The sequence below is a fragment of the Episyrphus balteatus genome, chromosome 3 (genome assembly GCF_945859705.1).
Source record: "Episyrphus balteatus chromosome 3, idEpiBalt1.1, whole genome shotgun sequence".
NCBI lineage: Eukaryota > Metazoa > Arthropoda > Insecta > Diptera > Syrphidae > Episyrphus > Episyrphus balteatus.
In genome coordinates, this window is record NC_079136.1 from 1 (window position 1) to 12,794 (window position 12,794).

The following is a 12,794-nucleotide window of genomic DNA, read 5'->3' on the forward strand; positions in this document are numbered from 1 at the left end:
CTCAAACTGGGAGAACTTAAAGGTTAAAAAAAAAGTTAAGCCCGATGCTGAAAAAATAGGCATGATTTGGCGGTTTAACAGGGAAGATGAGCTTTTTAAGAATCTGACAATGTGCAATGCGCAAGCCCATGACACAAGCTACCATTTGGCATCACTGCCAAAAATTTCCCTCAAGCGGTTTAGCTTGCAGGAGCGTTCAAAGGTTCGGGGATTTTTCGAAAAAAACAATTTACCCGAACTTTCAAACTGGATTTTCTCGGAATTTTGAAAAAAATCCAAAAACCCGATTATACCACTATCGGGTAGCTGAGAATATAAGCTTTCATATGGCACCACTCCCATGTCTCTAGGTCAAAGCGTTCAACAACCAGAAGCTTTTTCGCACCCCCAACTTCCAACGCCTATATCTCCGGATTTTGAAAACGGGTAAAATAATTTTTTTGATACCCAAAGGTAGTGGGGACTCTCACCTACATTTGGGTACAACTCCCATCACTGTAGGTCCACGGGTTCTCAAACTGGGAGAACTTAAAGGTTAAAAAAAAAGTTAAGCCCGATGCTGAAAAAATAGGCATGATTTGGCGGTTTAACAGGGAAGATGAGCTTTTTAAGAATCTGACAATGTGCAATGCGCAAGCCCATGACACAAGCTACCATTTGGCATCACTGCCAAAAATTTCCCTCAAGCGGTTTAGCTTGCAGGAGCGTTCAAAGGTTCGGGGATTTTTCGAAAAAAACAATTTACCCGAACTTTCAAACTGGATTTTCTCGGAATTTTGAAAAAAATCCAAAAACCCGATTATACCACTATCGGGTAGCTGAGAATATAAGCTTTCATATGGCACCACTCCCATGTCTCTAGGTCAAAGCGTTCAACAACCAGAAGCTTTTTCGCACCCCCAACTTCCAACGCCTATATCTCCGGATTTTGAAAACGGGTAAAATAATTTTTTTGATACCCAAAGGTAGTGGGGACTCTCACCTACATTTGGGTACAACTCCCATCACTGTAGGTCCACGGGTTCTCAAACTGGGAGAACTTAAAGGTTAAAAAAAAAGTTAAGCCCGATGCTGAAAAAATAGGCATGATTTGGCGGTTTAACAGGGAAGATGAGCTTTTTAAGAATCTGACAATGTGCAATGCGCAAGCCCATGACACAAGCTACCATTTGGCATCACTGCCAAAAATTTCCCTCAAGCGGTTTAGCTTGCAGGAGCGTTCAAAGGTTCGGGGATTTTTCGAAAAAAACAATTTACCCGAACTTTCAAACTGGATTTTCTCGGAATTTTGAAAAAAATCCAAAAACCCGATTATACCACTATCGGGTAGCTGAGAATATAAGCTTTCATATGGCACCACTCCCATGTCTCTAGGTCAAAGCGTTCAGCTTCAACACTTTTCAAAAAATTTTCCCAATATCATCTCGAAATTCTATCAGCTTGCCTTAAGTGGGTTATCTTTTTACATAAGTGAGAGAAGTGTTGGAAAAATGAAAAGATTTTTTGGACGGCATGACGGCCGCGCGCGCGGCCGTCATGCCGTCCAAAAAATCTTTTCATTTTTCCAACACTTCTCTCGCTCCGCTGCGCCCTCCTCTCCGCCCCTCTCTCCCTTTCTTCCCCTCTCCACTCCCCTTTCCACCCTAACTCCCACCCCCTGTCGTGTGACTACCACACCTTCCACCCACCTGTCGTGTGACTACCACACCTTCATCTCACCAGTCGCCACTTTACTTTGGAGCTAATTTTGTTCATAGCCCACTTGCAGGATTCGAACCTGCTATGGTGAAGTTGCCGACCAACAACTATATCCACTGCACCACACTCATTCTTATGAATAAGGTTGCGGATTTTAATCAGTTTCTAATTTTAGTGGTGGCAATTAGTAGAATTATTTAAAATTTTAAATGGCTGGTAAATATGAATATTAAAGTTCAACAACGTACCTTTTGACGGCAAAAAATTTTCCCTTCGGTAGCCGAGCGCGTCTAGATGTCTGGATTCGGCGACAGGGGTCCGGGGTTCGATTCGTGGTTCTGATGCGAATTTTTTTTTTTATTAATTTGATTTATAATTTATTTTCAACTTACCCCTGATTTTTTATTCGTCAATGATCAGAAGATAAAAAACACAAGATAAAAAACACTTTTATTCATAGGAATAACCCTTAACTGGGGTGTATCTGGCTATTGAAAAATTGCCTCTTAGTGTATTTTATTTTATTTTAATGAATGCATTTGATATTTTTAATTTATTTATTATTTTAATATGCCCTTTTCAAAAAAATGCTGCGGGCCATCGTCTCGCACGGCACATTTATTTATTTTTCAAATTTCAATAAAAAAAATAATTATGGAACAGCTTCTGTTCTGAATCGATACATTAGCCCCGTTCCATTGAAGGTGGTACTTTACTCATGAGTAGATCTAGTACTAGAATTAACACATGATCTTCTACTCGAGGAGATAGAATGTGTAGTTTTTGTACTAGATTTCTACTCACGAGTAAACTACCACCTCCAATGGAATAGGGCTATTAATCATCTTTGAACTAAAGTAAATGTCCAATCCATGGTCCACAGGGAAATCGCTCATGTTCCTAATTGTTAAATGAAATAAGAAATAAGTTATTGTACAAGTTTATTTACATGCTAATGTACCTACCTATTATATTAAAAATGTGGCAAACACACTTTTCCTGCAAATAGCTCTGACACAACTGTTATCCAGAGCGCCAACACGAACATGATGTACGAGATTCCGATCTTGTAAGTATTCGGAAGTTGATATGCTTGCCCACCGATTTCATCCACATGAAAACCAAGTGGAAAAATCACTGCAGCAAGGCAGAACAATACCATCGCTGTGAATCCTACCCATCTGGCATAAGGAATAACATTGCGGTCCCAGGTACTCGATGCCAAAAGAATTACTGTGGTGGTGACACAAATGCATCCAACAAATATGCAAATTAATGCCAACAGCCATTCAATTTGCAGCTCAGGAGTGAAACATACTTGCGGCCTATTATACAAAGTCATGCAAGTCCACATTAGCCCTAGGCGGATGTCACCTTCAAAGAAATAGAAATTTTCATTTATTTGTTTTTATTAAATATTTTTATCATATTACCAGCTTCTTCTGTAACAATCCAATCGGGCATGGCTAGACTTACGATTGCAAAAACATCTGCAGCCATAAATAATGTTGCACTAATTGTTGTCAGCTTATCCATTTATTTTAATTTTCCTACGAATAAAAAATAAATTATTTTCACAAAATTTTGATGAATACAACAAACCTGCAACACACAAGACACAAACCAATAATAACAAAACTAAACAAAGTATTGGTTGCCTGATTTAACGGGAGTAGTTTTGTTTTTGCAAAAAAAAAGAAAAAACTAAACGAAGAAAAAGACATCTGTCAACTATGACCCTTCAAGCAAGAAAACGGAGTCCAGAAAAGATAGTCCGACCTCCGACCGAGAAAAGCGGGGTTGCACTCACACACTTGCAACTTTTTGTGTATGAACACAAAGTCTAAGAGAATCGTGGTGAAAACTGAGAAAAGGAAAAAAAAGTAGACAGACATAGCCAACAAGAGCAAAAGCGTCATTTTGTTATTTTTTGTTGAAGTGTTTAGTCGCGTCGTGTCTCGTGTCGTTGTTAATAAAATATAAGTGTAATTATAAACAATTATATTAAACTATTAACAATATGGAAACAAAAAAAGGTATGTTGTATATATCGCTCAAAGTGTTTGGATTAAAATGATGTGTTTCTGTTTGTGTTGTAGATGTAATCTCTAATTATGAAGAAAAAGGCAGAAGGTGAAACATGCGATTGGGCATCTAAAGAAACACCAACAACAGCAGCAACAACAAATAAAATAAAATGAAAAAATGTATTCTATTTTATATTGTATATATTGTGAAAATTTCGTTTGCCAAAATTAAATAAAAAAAAAACAGTTTCAGTGAAAAAAAAAAATCTAGTTCTTTTTTTGGTCGCAAATGCGAAACGTCCTTTTTTATTCCTCTTTCTGGTAGGTTTTCGCTGCTCCGACTCAGGTCCGCCTTCGGCTCCATTTTCTCGGAATGAAGATTTTCACCACACCAATACATATGCAATCGACTTCGCGGTGATTATAATTTCCATACTAATTTGAGCCGCCTTCGGACCAGTTTCTGACCCGAAGTCGGACTCAGCTCCGCCTCAGGCGGAGCGGATTCGGACCGAGGTCGGACCTGTTTGCTTGAAGGGGAATACAAAATGTAGTTGTGTTTACACTGAAACACACGTTGCAGATCTTGGCTTGAAAGAAATGTCTGTATTTAAACGAATAATAAGTTGGAAGACCACGTTTGAGCAACCAATTAAAACAAATTAATCAAAGCAAATAAAAGATTGTTTGAAAATTTGCATGGTTTAATAAACTAGGAAACAAGAAAAAAGGTGTTGAACATCATCAAGCATGTTTAATGATAAAATATCTTTGGTCGTCAAGCCATACTGTACAACTTGTAATCTAGTGTAAACCTTCGTTGAATGACTACGTTGCTGAGAACAGATGTACCAACCTCTAGAAAATTAAACATAACCTGTCAATTCACACACAAACGAGCCAGACATAAATAATTTTCGCGCCGCTACTTCTGTCTGCACTAATTACTTTGAAACAAAATAAATTGCTATTTAACAGCTCCAATACGATTACTAATTGTTGATAAACAATTGTTTCTTTTATTAAAAAAAAAAATGCCACCTCAAAAAAAGAGGGAAAAAGACTTGGATATGTACAAATTGAGTGGCATACAGGCCGATCAGGAACTATTTTTACAAGCATTCGAAAGTAAATATTTGTTTTTTGTTTATATAAATTTATTGCCTGTGTTTATCAAACTACAAAACACCGTTCAACAACACAATTGTTTCTCCTTGCAGAGCCCACACAAATCTATCGTTTTCTCAGGAATCGTCATGGCACAAGTGTAAGATTGTTGTTTTAGTTCCCTGCCTATTTTAATTCACCTTATTTTTAATTTAACCTAGCCAATATTTTTGAACCGAACACTGAGCTATATGAAAGACCGAATGTCAAGGAGTAATAAAAAGCGTTCGACTTTTAAAGTAAACACACTTCTCGACACGATTTCACATAAAACTGATACTGTGGGTAACTATTTGAATATTGTGTTTATGGGCCTCTTTGACAAGAACGAAGAAAATGAGGAGTGGAAAACCGGAGACTTGGTCAACGTTCACACGACAATGTTCAAAATAACAAAAAATAAGCGCAAAGAGAGCAATGCCGATTTTCAGGAGATTTTGGTATGTGTATCTTGCACCCACATTGCAAGAATATGAGAATAGGTATGATGTATTTCTTTTTACAGACTCACATTTCAAGTGTAACTATAAATCCGCCAGCGAATGTCGAGAAATATCCAGCAGTGTGCATTCCAATGCAAGCTTTGCGTCCGCTGAGCGATCAACACACCATTTACAAGGTGTTATTCAGAGTCGAAGTTCTGCCAATGTTCAACAATAATTCTGCCTTAGGAAACGACGACGGTGCGTATCATAAATCTAAAAAATTTTAAACTTGTTTAGGGTAATTCCATGGTATCTCATGTTACATTCACAAAAATTTTCAATACATAAATAGTTTTTTTGTCAATTATATTATATAAATTGATACGAAAATACTGTCCATGAATTATTAAGCATAACTATTACTTTCATAATTAAGTAAAACATTTTCTTTTAGTTTAAGCATTTGCTTGGGAAAAATAAAAGTCTGTTGGTAACTCACGTTACACAAATCGGACACGAGTTTTAAGAGTCCGACAGTATGAAGTTTTTCTGTGAAATTTTGAGTCTTAATTTGTTTTTAATGAAGATTCCATATATAAAAAATACAATCTTTTAAAGTTAGTGACAAAACCAAAAATTTATTCAAACATTTATTTTTGAAAAATTTGAAAATATTCAGGTAACTCACATTACATAAATATGACAACTCCTGTTACCTGCGATTTATTGTGGCTAAATTAAAGAATAGGTAAATGTATTTTCATTAAAGTAATAAGTAAAGTAAAGTAATATTTATTTTAGCAATCAGAAGGGGATTCATCTTGTTTTTCCGTCACGTTCATGTGAAATTCTTCTGTAGCTGGCAGGCTTATGCCTTAGATTATTTATACTCTCTGAATTTAATTTCCAGCCATAAGTTAATATCGTCGGCGTAAAGCAAAATTGTTCTAAGTACATAGGATTTCTTAAGGACTTGAAACAATTTTTCTTTATGCCGACGATATAACAAAGAATCTATCCTTGCAACTTGCATAAAAAGTTGCCGTTTGCAAATATGTAGAAATTTGCTATTGGAAAAAAGCAAAAAAGTCTGAATAATTTAATTCGTGTCCACAATTCCATGGAATTAGACTGATTAAAAAAAAAAAAAATTATTTTGTTTTTTAAAATAATTGTTAATTTTAGGTTAATTTGTTTTCAAAACATGATAATTATTTATAAAAAATATATTCTGTAGAATTTTCCCCAGCTATAGAATAGCGTTTGGTAGATATTTAGTTTTTGGACCAATAGTTTGTTGAAAATATATAAAAAAAAAACGCTTTTGGATTTATCTTTTTTGAAAATTGGATTTATCGCTTTTGAAAACAAACGGATGTGAAATTAGGTCTTAAAAGTATGTATTTATTTATTTATTTTTGTTTCATTTAAATTTTTAAAATAAAAAAAGGAAATAAAAGAAAAAAAATTAAAAAAAAAATTCTTTGTCCCATCCGGGAATTGAACTGGGTACCCCCATCCCCTGACTGATTTTTTTTTTATTTTAAATTAATTTTTATTTTTTATCATAGCCGTGTTTTATTGGTACTCAGTATTTAACTAAGTAAAAATTGTATGCTTTAAACATCAAAAACGGATTACTTTTATTTATTTTTTATAATCCTATATTGTTTAAGCGTCAAAAATGTATAAGTGTATAACAAAAATTTCTCTGTAAACCAACAAATAAAAAACTTTGTTTTATTCTTAGCAATCATTTTTTGTTGTTTACCGTGTAAAATTTTACTGAGCTAAATACTGAGTTACGAATAAAACACGCATCATCTTAAAACTATCTTAAGGCTAGACAAAATTCCATAAAAACTAGCCTACTTATCAATTAATTACAACTAACTTACTGGCCCTATACGGGCACTCTAAGTTACTGACCAATTGCTTAATATTAGCTGTGTTTTATTGATACACAGTATTTTACTGAGTAAACATTTTATGCTGTAAACAATAACAATTGATTATTTTTATTTATTTATTAATAGTCCTTATTGTTGAAGGGTCAAAAACTTTAAAAAATTTCTCTGTAAACCAACAAATAAAAAACTTTTGTTTTTCCTTAGCAATCATTTGTTGTTTTTTCCCGTGCAAAAATTTTACTGAGCTAAGTACTGATTTACCAATAAAACACGGCTAATAATATTCTTACTTTTACAGATTTTTTTTCGTCATTTCCAACAATATTTTCGATACAACAAAAAAAGTTAAATTTTTCTTTGAATAAGTCTATTGTATATCTCTCCACATTAAATATTCGTTCGAATTTAAACATTGCATTTATCTTTATTTGCATTCTAGATATGCCATCTAAGCGACCAAAACTGTGTTCAACAAACTTTGGATGCGAACTTGTGGTTTTTGAAAAGAATTGTGGAAGTATCGGGGAAGGAGAGTATGAAGCTGCCCTCCAGGAATTTTCCTCAACTAGTCTCAAGTGCTTTTCACCCAAGAAAAGAACATGGGAAACACTGCCAGACAGCTACATCCCAGTTACTTTAAAATTTGAAGTCTTTAATCAATGTCCTATGCTTAAATTCCGATTAAATTGGTCAAATACATCCATATCAAACTTTGTCGATGCTAAAAATATGTGTGAGAATGTAGTTCCCGACATGCAGAACATCGAAAGCAATAACACATCTACAAATATTAACAACAACAATAATTCCATAAACGTGCAGCCAAATGCCTTGAAACCAAAAATTTTAGTTGAGGAAAAGCTTCAAATAGTTTATAACTTTATCTATAGCAATAACACACGGCAGCAAACAGAATACACCCAGGAGGTGGTTTGTCCGTGGTGTGGACTAGATTGTCTGCGTTTGTACTCTTTATTAAAACATTTAAAGCTGTGTCATGCACGATTTAATTTTACATATCATCCAGCTGGCAACGGAGCCCGAATTGATGTAACAATCAATGATTCTTATGATGGATCATATGCTGGATCACCCTATGACTTAGTGGGCCCATCTGGATGTTCTTTCGCGAGGACATGTGGGCCAGTAAGGCGAACATCTGTTACAAACTTGCTTGTTTGTCGCCCACGTCGTCAAAAAACTTGTCTTGATGAGTTTCTTGTTTTGGACGAAGACGATTTAACGAACCAGAGACCCTATATAGCAGGTCATAACAGGTAAGTTGAATATACATGATCTCTGAATCTTCTTTCAAATAACTTAAACGAAACTTTAAAAGGCTCTACCACCACACGGAAACGTGTTTACCTGTTCATCCTAAAGAGCTTGATATCGATTCCGAGGGAGAGAGTGATCCTCTTTGGTTGCGTCAAAAAACCGTTCAAATGATCGACGAATTTTCGGATGTGAATGAAGGTGAAAAGGAACTTATGAAACTATGGAACCTGCATGTAATGAAAAATGGATACGTTGGCGACTGTCAGCTTTCATTGGCCTGTGATATGTTTCTAGATGCAAAAGGACGAGAAATAATTCAAAAAAATCTATACCGCAATTTTATATTACATATGTGTTCACTATTCGATTATGGGCTAGTTTCACCCGAGACTTTATATAAGACTATTCAAAAACTGCAAGGAATTCTAAGCAAGTATCCAGATGGCCAAAAATTAATATCCGAGTCTCGGGCAACCCAGCTGGAATTCTGGTTAAATGTGGGAATTCACAAACAAGTTGAACAAAAACTTAAATCTCCACAAAAGCAAAACGAGAGTCGAAACTTAATAGATGGTTGCTCTACCAGTTCATTAATCAGCCAACCTTCGAAAAATATGAAGCCCCCAAAGCCAAAAACTATACTTATTAGCAAAAATTCTTTAGGACTCAATGCATTAAAATCACCCTTGAATCAGACAACAGCGAAGAACAATCCAAGTAAGACGGAAAAACGATCGCCAAATGATATTAATTCATCAAAGCACATTACCGAATTATCAGTTCCGAAACCAGTTATGAAGAGAAGACTTTCATTAGTGAAAGGTGAGTGTAAACCTATTATTCATCTCCCATAGAAATTTTATAAAAACTACGATCCATATCATCTGGGTCATACTAGGCACATAATCATTTCATTTTTTTGTGTTGGTTTTTTTTTCTGTTTCAAAATATGCAAATTTTTATAGCATATTGACTCATTTGGCGCGTTCATTCAATAGTTCATTTTCACCCAAACACATTCGAATTGCTACTTCTGTATGATAAAAATACAATTTAATATCTTCTTTTTTTTTCAATTCCAGACGATTTCTAATTGAATACATTATATACATATGAACTGATTTTAATGAATAATTTTATTGTTTCGTGATATAATACTTCGGTCCTCAAATCATCGCTTTTCGAGTAACCTGTCATATACCTAGGTGCCTTTAAAAAAATATTTAAATAAATCTACTGAATGCCTCCATATATTATGTAGATATTAAATTAAAGATGATTTTTTCGATCAATTTTAATCTTAGCCACGTAAATTATTGGAAAAGATTATTTTTTGTTTGTATTGCTCTACCGTCGCACGTATGCACCTATAACCCAATAGTTCTGGCTTCGGAAAAAGTTTTTAATGCTTAATTTAAGTACTGGTGTATTGCCACTTTACCAAAGATATTTGTCTGAAATACGGGAGGCAAGTTATATTAGGCAATTGCACATGGTAACTCAAGTTATGCCCGTCGTACACCTAGCGTTCAACGCATTCAACGCAAATTTAAAACCTTAAATTCTAATTGATGGTGCTTTCAATTATATTCAAACAAAAGTTTTACACAGTTGGAGATCGCTACTAAGCTAATTTATTAAAAAATATACGTATAGTGGCGTCGTTTTTTTATAATTAATTTGTTAAATTCGCGTTGAGTGCGTTGAACGCTAAGTGTACGACGGGCATTACATTCAGAAAAGTTTCCTAAATAGATAGTTTTTGTCAATTTTAAAATAAATTTATACGAAAAATAGTGTCCATGAATGATTTTAAGCATTTGCTAAGAAAAAATAAAATTCTGTTGGTGACTCAGATTATATTAATAGGACACATGTTTTAAGAGTTTTTCAAGTTTAGAGTTTTTCATGACCCTGAACTTTGCAGACAATTTAACTGCTGGTCTTTGGACTTCTGCCACTGCCGTAAATCGAATTTCAAAAACTTAACAGCAATAGGTCCGTTCCACACTAAGTTTGCAACTGCCGAATTTAGTAATATTTGGTTATTTTTGGTCAGAGTCTGTTCCCAACTTCAAAAATTGTGTAGAAGAGAGCGCTCACGAGAGAGTAAAAAATTTCCCCACCCTTTCTGTCAAATGAAAAGTTGACGTATGTCAAACAAATAAATAAAGAAGAAAACAAATCAAACTGTAGTGATTTTTAAATTGAATCGCGTTTACGTGTTTTTTACATTAAAAAAGTGTTAATGTTTATCGAATTAAGCATAAAATATGAAATTGTGTTGAATAATGGTGTTCAACTTGTTCCAGACTTTTTGGCAGTCTTTCGTAGTTTTATTTCCTTCTGAGAGAATTCTCTCCCAACTCTCATTAATTTTACAGACTGCCGAATTTAGTGCACAAAAAGTCTGGAACAAACCTAATCGCTTCGTCTGAAAAATACTCGATGTGCCATTTTTTATTTTTTTTTTCTATTTACCGTTTTTCTATTTACCGGTTGGTGACACGTTGCGTAGTCACGAAAACTATTTTTATTTTTCCTTTTTAATCCAGAAAATCGCTAAATAAAAGAAATTTTCATTTGGCTTGGTAGAACCAATCTGATATGGGCATGAAACAAATTTGAAAACAAAATTTGAGCATATTCAATAATGAGCCCTGATACAACATTAATCGATTTAATGAACTAATAAGATAAGTAAAGAATCTTTTCTTGGATTTTCCATAAAGAGTTGCCGTTCATAACTAGCATATTGTGTTCCCACTTTATATCCACTTTTTCATAGAATTACCCTTTATTTATTCATAGCATAAGCAATTTAAAATCTGCCCGACTACTGTGCGTTTGAAAAATCGTATATAAACAAAGTCTCTGATTACTTTGAAGTATTATCTGTAAATCGTGATGTTGTCATTTTTTGTTTTTCTTTAAACAATTTGTAATTTTACATTCCGAACACTCCCAAAACAAGTCTATGTTAGAAAGACTCCACGTTCCTTAAAATTATTTTGGAAATCAAATGGAGACCATTGTTCTGAGCTCAAACCTGATAATGTAACATATCATACCATTAAAACACATTTAATTGTGTAAAGAAGATGACCAATTGTCATTATTTAATGAAATGTAACTTGCAGTAAAATCTTTTATCCTAGAATGCGAATTTTCGCAAAAAAAAAAAAAAAATGAAAAAAAACTAAATGTGCTTTGAAGAAATAATATAAAGTGAGTATTTCATTAAAATTATTTGAAATTTTTTGTTGAAATGCAATAATCAAAATTTTGTAGGGAAACTTTTTTGAATCAGCAAAAGCTATTCTTTGGTCAAGTTTTCGAAGCATGCATTTAGGAAAGAACGAACTATTTATTTTTATGAAATATTTCTTACATTATAATTTCTATCCCAAATTAGATCCACCGCCGACTAAAAAAAGTAGTCCTCAGAAATTAACTGCACTGCCACCAACGGAAAAGCCAGTCCACCAAATTATTACTCGTCGACAATCCGTTTCAGCTTTGAGTCACCAGCAAACTCATTCTCTCCGGACTCGCTTATCTGTTCCTCTAACAAAAGTTGATAAAGAAAGACATTGAATGTCTAAAGTTATCCTTTTGATAAATAATTTGCTGTATAGAACGTGCGATAAAAAATGGAGGTTAAAACTATCAACCTACTAAAAAAATTAAAAAGCGTAAGAAAACTTCCCAGTTAAACACAGTTTTTTATTGATATTTTTAAGTTTGAATCCAAATAAAAGTACTTAATAAAAGAAATCTAAAGTTTTGTGTTCTTTTTTTTCATAATTATTTATAGGCAGCCCTATTTTTTATGGGAATTAATTTCCTTTCACGAATCTCCCACGAACTTTTTTTTCCCACCGAAAAAGTCGTATAATATTCAAATATTTTTTTTTTTCATTTTCGAAGTTATTTTGACATTTACAACAAACCCTGCCACCCTGCAAAAACTTGACGTGGTGGCCGAGTGGTTAAGGAGTTGGATTGCTAAGAAAGAAAAAAAGATTTGATTCCAATTTTTTATATTATTTCTTGGTGAAAAATAACAACCATTGAAATATTAGTATTAAAATAGTTATAAGGCCGAAAGGCATTAGAATTAAGAAAAATTAAGTACATATATCTTAGAGTGTCTGTATAAAATACATAATTTAATTCAGTTCCTTGATTTTGTTATTTCAAAGGTAATAAAATAAGCTTGGTAACACAAATGCTGTGCAAAACATATGCAACTGTTGCAACTTACTATTGCGCATTCATTTTCTGCA

General features: G+C 33.8%; 2 protein-coding genes across 5 annotated transcripts in view; one reads left to right on the forward strand and one right to left on the reverse strand.

The window, feature by feature from the left end:
- Positions 1–2,289: 2,289 nt before the first annotated feature.
- On the reverse strand, positions 2,290–3,395 carry LOC129914363 (uncharacterized protein C16orf52 homolog A). The gene is made up of 4 exons (XM_055993569.1): positions 3,301–3,395; positions 3,132–3,248; positions 2,669–3,072; positions 2,290–2,601 (listed from the first exon to the last, which is right to left on the reverse strand). Exons 2-3 carry the CDS (start codon positions 3,232–3,234, stop codon positions 2,672–2,674), a joined length of 504 nt encoding a protein of 167 aa, XP_055849544.1. The 5' UTR covers positions 3,235–3,248; positions 3,301–3,395; the 3' UTR covers positions 2,290–2,601; positions 2,669–2,671.
- Positions 3,396–4,639: 1,244 nt separating this feature from the next.
- Positions 4,640–12,794, forward strand: part of LOC129913102 (polycomb protein Su(z)12-like) — a 40,776-nt gene continuing 32,621 nt past the window's right edge. The window contains exons 1-8 of one of the 4 annotated variants that reach the window (XR_008771980.1): positions 4,641–4,853; positions 4,946–4,992; positions 5,054–5,332; positions 5,398–5,575; positions 7,667–8,504; positions 8,567–9,327; positions 9,588–9,710; positions 11,921–12,030. Coding sequence is in view for 3 of the 4 variants with exons in the window: in XM_055991587.1 (XP_055847562.1) it covers positions 4,760–4,853; positions 4,946–4,992; positions 5,054–5,332; positions 5,398–5,575; positions 7,667–8,504; positions 8,567–9,327; positions 11,921–12,102 (2,379 nt within the window). In the remaining variant the exon portion in view is untranslated. Of the gene's footprint in view, positions 4,854–4,945; positions 4,993–5,053; positions 5,333–5,397; positions 5,576–7,666; positions 8,505–8,566; positions 9,328–9,587; positions 9,711–11,920; positions 12,289–12,794 lie in introns of those variants that run through there. The other 3 variants (XM_055991587.1, XM_055991588.1, XM_055991589.1) reach the window with 3 other exon arrangements.

Bases quoted from the DNA above. Each gene is read 5' to 3' on its own strand.
- LOC129914363 (XM_055993569.1), bottom strand. From the start codon at position 3,234: ATGGATAAGCTGACAACAATTAGTGCAACATTATTTATGGCTGCAGAT. The intron at 3,073-3,131 runs GTAATATGATAA...ATTTCTTTGAAG, and splicing joins GATTGTTACAGAAGAAGCTG to GTGACATCCGCCTAGGGCTA.